The sequence below is a fragment of the Myotis myotis genome, unplaced genomic scaffold (assembly GCF_014108235.1).
Source record: "Myotis myotis isolate mMyoMyo1 unplaced genomic scaffold, mMyoMyo1.p scaffold_m19_p_22, whole genome shotgun sequence".
Lineage (NCBI taxonomy): Eukaryota > Metazoa > Chordata > Mammalia > Chiroptera > Vespertilionidae > Myotis > Myotis myotis.
In genome coordinates, this window is record NW_023416327.1 from 1 (window position 1) to 7,759 (window position 7,759).

Sequence of the window (7,759 nt, forward strand, 5' to 3'; positions counted from 1 at the left end):
TCCCCCGATACAGCCCGATTCGGGGTTTCGGATGCACAGTTTCGGGACGATTGGGGCGCAGCGCCGGCCACGGGGACGGAACCGCGGGCGGGCGCGCGCGCGGGTGGGGATGCGGCCGGGCGGATGCCTTTGTGTCGCGTGCGCCTTCGCGCAGGTGGACAGCCCGCGCCCGTGGCCGCTTGGCCCGTGCGCACCGGGATCTCGAGTCCTGCTCTGCGCGCCCCCTCTTGCCCCCCCTCCCCATCGCACCGCCGTTCTCATCGCACAATAGGCCCCGCTCGCAGCTGCACCTTCGGTCCCGGGCGGGGCTGGCTTATTGCTGGGCGCTAACGGGACTTGGTAGGGACCGCGCTCCCAGCCGGGCCGGGCCCGTCATCAGCGGGGGACGCGCGATCTTTTCTCGCTCGGGCGCGAGCGGGGGGACCTGGGGACAGGGACGGGCCACGGCTGGAAGGTCCAGGCCAGTGTCCCGAGCCTGCTGGTCCCGCATTAGACAACAAAGAGAGGCGTTCGCGGCGGCGGGGGCGGGGCGGCGGGGAGGAGGAGGAGGAGGAGGAGGAGGAGGAGGCCGGGCTGCGGCGCGCAGGGTTGGGGGGCGCTCGCGCTCCGCCGGCCCAGCCCGCGGCTCCGCCCGCCCCCCGCCCGGCGCGCGCCAATCGCCTCCCGCAGCGAGAGTGTCAGCGGCATCGTCGTGTCCGCGCCCGCCGGTGACGTCGCGCCTCCCCTCGTTCCCCTCCGGAGCCGTCTGGCCGCGGAGGCTCAGTCCAGAGGCGGGGAGCGGAGAAGGAAAACGCGCCGAGTGAGGGCGGGCGGGCGGGAGGGAGCGGAGGAGCCGGGGAGGGGCCCCCGAAAGGACGCCGCCGGCGCTCGCCCGCTCGCTCGCTCTGCCCTCTCGGCGCTGCGTCCGGCCAGCCGGGCACCCAGGGGGGGCGCGCGCGCGGCCGCCGCTCCAGCTCTGCCCCCCGCCCCGCCCGCCCGCCCGCAGCCCTGGGGTGGGGACCCAGGCGGGGGCTCCCGCAGCCGCCACCGGACGCGCCGCGCACGGAGCGCCCCACTCCTTCCGGCGCCGAGCGGGGAGCCGCGGAGCCCGCTGCAGCCGGCCGGCCTCCCCGGCCCTGAGCGCCCCGCTTCCCCGGCCGCCTTTGTGGACGCAGCTTCGGGGCCGAGGCCGGCGGGGGCGCGGCGCGCACGGCCCGGCGATGCCCAGCTCGCTGTTTGCGGACCTGGAGCGCAACGGCAGCGGCGGCGGCGGCGGCGGCGGCGGCGGGGAGACCCTGGATGACCAACGAGCCCTGCAGCTCGCGCTGGACCAGCTGTCGCTGCTGGGGCTGGACAGTGACGAGGGCGCCTCTCTGTACGACAACGAGCCGCGCAAGAAGAGCGTGAACATGACCGAGTGCGTGCCGGTGCCCAGCTCGGAGCACGTCGCCGAGATCGTGGGCAGGCAAGGTGGGTCCGGCCGAGGATGGGGAGCCGGCGGGTGAGACCGGGGTGTCCGGCCACCGCCTCGCGGGGAGGGCGCGGGAGGCACCGGGGCGCGCGGAGCAGCCCGGGGAGCCTCGGGGAGGGAGGGCGAGCCGCGCCGAGGGCCGGCGCCCCAGACAAAGAAAGTGCGGGCAGGCGGCCTCGCAGACCCACGCCGCGGCCACGGCGGGATGCCCCGCTCCTGCTAACACCACCGCCTCCTCCCCGGGCGCCCCCCGCCCCGCCGACCCCCGGGAAAGGCAGTTTCAATGGGAGATGCTTGGGGGAGGGGGGCCTTCGCCAGTCCATTGGGAGGGGGGAGGAGGAGGAGGGAGAGCAGGGGATGGAGGAGGATTCTGCATTTCTGCAGAACATAATGGAGCCCAGATGAGGAACAATGGGTCCCGGGACTAGCCCCCTTTCCCAGCGAGCCCCCCGCGCCCCCCAGCGCTGGGGGACCCGGGCTCCGGCTGTCTCCCCACAACCCCCTCCGCCGCGTCTTCAGGGCGCACGGCGCGCCCCGCGGGGGCCCGGACGCATCTCCCTTCCCGGATGACTTTGCTGGGATTCGGGGGTTCGGCTACGGGGCGACTGCAGTCGCCAGGGAAGGGCTGGGCCGCGCGAGGGCTATTCCTCGAGCGCTTCGCTGTGGGGGGACCCGCTTCCCGGCGCGCGGGGTCCGGGCGGGAGCCGCCCCCTTTGTGCCGCCGCTGCCGGAGGGGTCCTGCCGCCGTTCCGCCGTCCTGGACCACGGACCGTCCCGAGTCCCCTGGCTCATCCCCGGGGGTAATGGGCGTGTCTGTCTGTCTCTCCCCACCCCGACCCCCCCATCCCCCCCCCCCAGGTTGTAAAATCAAGGCGCTGCGGGCGAAGACCAACACTTACATCAAGACCCCGGTGCGCGGGGAGGAGCCCGTCTTTGTTGTGACCGGGAGGAAGGAGGACGTGGCCATGGCCCGCAGGGAGATCATCTCGGCGGCCGAGCACTTCTCCATGATCCGCGCCTCCAGGAACAAGAACACGGCGCTCAACGGCGGCGGCGCCGTGCCGGGCCCGCCCAACCTGCCCGGCCAGACCACCATCCAGGTGCGGGTGCCCTACCGCGTGGTGGGGCTGGTGGTGGGGCCCAAGGGCGCCACGATCAAGCGCATCCAGCAGCAGACGCACACGTACATCGTGACGCCCAGCCGCGACAAGGAGCCGGTGTTCGAGGTGACGGGCATGCCCGAGAACGTGGACCGCGCGCGCGAGGAGATCGAAGCGCACATCGCCCTGCGCACCGGCGGCATCATCGAGCTCACGGACGACAACGACTTCCACGCCAACGGCACCGACGTGGGCTTCGACCTGCACCACGGGGCCGGCGGGGCCGGCCCGGGCAGCCTGTGGAGCAAGCCCACCCCCAGCATCACGCCCACCCCGGGCCGCAAGCCCTTCGCCAGTTACCGCAACGACAGCTCCAGCTCCCTCGGCAGCGCCTCCACGGACTCGTATTTCGGCGGCGGGGGGACCGGCGGCGGCGGGGGCGGCAGCGCGGCCGCCACCCCGCGCCTGGCCGACTACAGCCCCCCGAGCCCCGCCCTCAGCTTCGCGCACAACGGCAACAACAACAACAACGGCAACGGATACGCCTACGCCGCGGGGGAGCCCCCCGCGCCTTCTCCCCCCGACGGCTGCGCGGAGCTGCCGCCCGCCTTCGACCCCGCGCCCGCGCCCCCGCCCGGGGCGCCCCTGCTCTGGGCGCAGCAGTTCGAGCGCTCGCCCGGCGGGGGTCCCGGGGCGCCCGCGGCCTCCTCCTGCTCTTCCTCCGCCTCTTCCTCCTCCGCCTCGTCTTCCTCCGTGGTCTTCCCCCCCGGGGGCGGCCCCGGCCCCGGCGCGCCCGCCAACGCCAACCTGGGGCTGTTGGTGCAACGCCGGCTGCACCCGGGCGCCGGCTGCCCGCGCCTGTCCCCGCCCCTGCCCATGGCCCCCGGGGCGGGCGAGCACCACCTGGCCCGTCGGGTGCGCAGCGATCCGGGCGGAGGGGGCCTGGCCTACGCGGCCTATGCCAACGGGCTGGGGGCGCAGCTGCCCGGCCTGCCGCCGTCCGACAGCTCGGGCTCGTCCTCGTCCTCCAGCTCGTCCTCCAGCTCCTCCACGTCGTCGTCGTCGGGGCTGCGGCGCAAGGGCAGCCGCGACTGCTCCGTGTGCTTCGAGAGCGAGGTGATCGCCGCGCTCGTGCCCTGCGGCCACAACCTGTTCTGCATGGAGTGTGCCAACCGCATCTGCGAGAAGAGCCAGCCGCAGTGCCCGGTGTGCCACGCCGCCGTCACCCAGGCCATTCGCATCTTCTCCTGAGCGCAGCGCGCGCGCACCGGGGCGCACCCCGGGGAGGGGGCCCCGCGTCTCCATCCTCATCCCCGGCGCCCGCCCGCCCGCCCGCCGGTCCCTGCGGTGCCCGGTGGGTGCCGGACCTTCCTCCCCGCCCCGCTCAAGATCAGAGAGGAGCCCGGGAAGCTGGATTATCCGCACAGTTTTACATTTTTTTTTTTCTTTTTCCAACAAAGGGACTTGCCAGGATTTCTGCAAAGATTCCTGCGGCTCGGGACGCACCTGTGAAGCACCCGAAAATGCATGCTCTATACATAATAGGAACGGCGACCTTCTAGTGATAGTTTTTACACTGTACTTAGTAGCAAGCTTCCGGAGGAAGAAGAAGGAAAAAAACACACAAATACCCACCAGTTTCTCCATTTTCTTCAAGTAGGAAAACCACGGACAGTCATTCGTTAGGATGAAGATGCTGATGATAGTAGTGCTATGGGATGTGTGGCCTGTTTAGTGTGTTCCCCCTCCCTGTGGCTGGGTTCCTACCGAGGCTTGTTCCAGAACACCCGTGGGGGCCCTTCCCGGAATGTTCTGGAACCCTGTGGGTCCTTCCCAAAGGTTCTAGAACCCCGTGGGTCCTTCCCGAGTGTTCTAGAAGGGCCGGGAATTCCGGAGACACCCCCTTTCCCCCCTTCCCCCCCATACTGCAGCTTTATGAAAGTTAGAGAAAACTGTAACATATCTCTTATATATTAAAAAAAAAAAAAGAAAAACCAGAAAAAAAAACGTTTAAAAGTTTTAAAAGAGAAATCGCAATTACTACAGATTGAAGTATTTTATTCTTTTTTGACTTGAAAAATTATATTTCATATTGCAAAGATGTTTACAAGTATTTTAATTTAAGTTCAGTGAACTTTTTTGTAGCTGGGTTAAATCTTTTTTATTTTTTAGTACGGCCTCCTGGCGGAAGAACAAAACACTGTATTCTTTTGATAATCAGGGCGCTGTGACGGGTGACAAACCAACCGCGCACACGTGCCGCGCTTCGGACAGTATTCTGTTGGGATGGAGAGTTTTTATAGGTTCGGACGGATCTCCCAGCTCCACGTCGCCCAGCATTTTTCTATTCAGTGACAGAAAACATAAAAGTTTATTCTATATTATTACAAAACAAAACACAAGCAGAACGGAAACACAAACGCATCGGAAGGGGCTGCCGGAGCTTCCTAACCACATTTGTAATAAGTAGAATGCAGTGCAACGTTCCGGGGAATCTGTTACGCCACTATCTATAGTTTTAGTATTTCTATTTTAATACATTTGTTTACCACTCGTTTATGTATATGTAGGTGACGTTACTTGAGCTTAAATGTACTTTACTGAGCAAAGTTTAAAAAAAAACACAAAGTATATTTTATTTTATGATAAAGGGCCTTTAACCTCATGGTCAAATACTAATATTATATTTGCTGAGACAAGATTTGAAATTGTATCAAGAGTTTTATTTTTCTGACATTTAAAGTTCTACATAATAAAGGTAAAACTTAAGTCATGGTGCTACTTCATTTTTTAAGTATTTCTATATAAATAAAATATGGAAGAAAATCTAGATTGTGTGGTGACTTTTCTTTTCGAGCCTTTTTGGGGGACCTTGTGTGAGGAATCATTCTTCAGTGACGGGTTGAAATCTCTAACGTCCAGGCATGTGATGTCGGTGGTTTTATCGATAGATTGGGCTTTTTAAGGAACGGAGGCCAGAGTTGCGTTCGGTTGGATGGATAGGCCGTGGCAGCAGTTTTTCTTTGTTGATGTTGGTAATTCTCACCCGAGGATATTTTCCCATTGATTTAGAGAGAGCGGAAGAGAGAGAGAGAGAGAGAGAGAGAGAGAGAGAGAGACATCGATGGGTCGCCTCCTGCACGCGCCCCCACCAGGGTCCAGCCGGGGAGCAGCCTGCCACCGAGGTCCGTGCCCTTGACCGGAATCGAACCCGGGACCCTTGGGTCCGCAGGCCGACGCTCTACCCACTGAGCCAAGCGGTTCGGGTGGCAACAATCTTTTTAAAAATTTGCAAGATTCTATTGACTCGGGGCTTACTGCTCCATGGGACAGGGCGGGCACAGAGCCGGGGGCCCACGATCCTATAGGGTCCAAGGAAAATGTTTAATGTTTCTTTTTTAATTCAAAGACAAAATAATTTCAAAAGGAAATGAGAACATTCAAAGGCGGCCAAGATTGCGTTTTCAGGCCTACACAAGCCTATTACATTTTGCCTGAACCATTAAGAACATCCCCAAAGCATTTAAAGTTATGTCAAAAATACATTTGAATATATTTTTTTAATGTAATATATTTTCTTTTATTGATGTCAGAGAAGGAGAGAGAGAAACATCCGTGATGAGAGAGAATCCTGGACCGGCCGCCTCCTGCACGCCCCCCACTGGGGTTCGAGCCCACAACCCGGGCCTGTGCCCTGAGCGGGAATCAAACCTGGGACCTTTCAGTCCGCAGGCCGGCGCTCTATCCACTGAGCCACACCGGCCAGGGCTAAATTTTAATATTATGGCCCGGCCAGGGTGCAGCCTCTGAACCAGGAGGTCAGGGTTCATTGCCGGTCAGGGCACAGGCCAGGGTGACGGGCTCCATCCCCAGTGGGGGGCGTGCAGGAGGCGGCCGGTCCATGATCCTCTCTCTCATCATGTCTCTCTCTCCCTCTCCCTTTTTCTCTAAAATCAATAAAAATACATTTAAAAAAAAATGACGATGGCAGAAAGGAGCCCAGGAAAGAAAAAGGCCTGGGACCCGGGAAGGTCGGAGGTCGGAGCCCTGCCCAGCCTGCCTGGGCCCCGCAGGGGGAGGCGCGGCCGTGGGGCTGTTTGCTGTGAGTGTCATGAGGGGTCGCTTCCCGGGGGAAGGGCGGGGGGGGCGGGCTGAGGGTTTCTGGGGGAGGCCTTAGCCGGATTTGCAGGTCTTAATAGGCTCCCACCGGCAGCCTCGCTAATCGCTAATCGGTGTTGACAGGGGCTGGTGTGAACTGTTTGTTGTTTGAGAGGAGTTTCTGTTTGCTGTTTGGGCCTCACCTGCTCCCAGGCCCGGGGCGCTGGGGGGGGGGCCCGCTGTCCCTGGGCCTGAGCCCCCCTCCCTGGGGGAGAGTGACCCTGAGGACTGACCAGACCAAGGAATGGCCAGCCAACTGCCCGGCCAGCGGCCCCTGCACGGCCCTGTCTGCCCAGAATGGGGCGGGCTTTTATTTCTTTATTTCTTTTGTTAATTCTCACCCGAGGATATTTTTCCATTGATTTCTATTTTATTTTTTTTATTGATTTCAGAGGGGAAGGGAGAGGGAGAGAGAGAAGCATCCATGATGAGAGGGAATCATGGATCGGCTGCCTCCTGCACGCTGGACTGAGCCCTCAACCCGGGCATGTGCCCTTGACCGGAATCGAACCTGGGACCCTTCGGTCCGCAGGCCGACGCTCTACCCACTGAGCCAAACCAGCCAGGGCTTTTCATTGATTTTTTTTATGGAGAATGCAAGGGAGAAGGAGAGACAGAGAGAAACATGGATGTGAGAGAGACACATCGATGGGTGGCCTCCTGCACGCGCCCCGACCAGGGCCGGGGAACCTGCAACCGAGGTCCGTGCCCTTGAGCAGAATCGAACCCAGGACCCTTCTGGCCGCAGACCGACGCTCTATCCACTGAGCCACACCGGCCGGGGCTGGCAAGCTCTTACTTGAATCTGGACTGCGGGGGTCGGGGGGGGGGCGGGGGAGGCTGACAGTGAGCAGGGGAGTCCTCAGAGGGGCCTATAATATGGACTCGTGGTACCTGCTAACCCCTTTGTGTGTTTATACGTCCGGCGATGTGGTCGCTGCCCTGGCCCAGGCCCGGGACCTCCTGGTCTATTTGGGTTACACGGTGCGTGAGGGCAGGACACAGGCATCCGGGGTGGGAGGCGGCGATGGCAAGGCCTCGCCTGGGAAAT

At 62.4% G+C, this 7,759-nt stretch overlaps 1 protein-coding gene across 1 annotated transcript; it reads left to right on the forward strand.

Annotated features, from left to right (window-relative positions):
- The first annotated feature begins 821 nt into the window (after window positions 1–821).
- On the forward strand, window positions 822–5,370 carry MEX3B (mex-3 RNA binding family member B). The gene is made up of 2 exons (XM_036355532.1): window positions 822–1,449; window positions 2,309–5,370. The coding sequence occupies exons 1-2, from the start codon at window positions 1,200–1,202 to the stop codon at window positions 3,799–3,801; spliced, it is 1,743 nt and encodes a 580-aa protein (XP_036211425.1). The 5' UTR covers window positions 822–1,199; the 3' UTR covers window positions 3,802–5,370.
- The last annotated feature ends 2,389 nt before the right edge of the window (window positions 5,371–7,759 follow it).

Excerpts from the sequence above, each read along its gene's own strand:
- MEX3B (XM_036355532.1), top strand. The coding sequence starts at position 1,200 with ATGCCCAGCTCGCTGTTTGCGGACCTGGAGCGCAACGGCAGCGGCGGC. Across the intron at positions 1,450-2,308 it reads CGAGATCGTGGGCAGGCAAG|GTTGTAAAATCAAGGCGCTG; the intron begins GTGGGTCCGGCC and ends CCCCCCCCCCAG.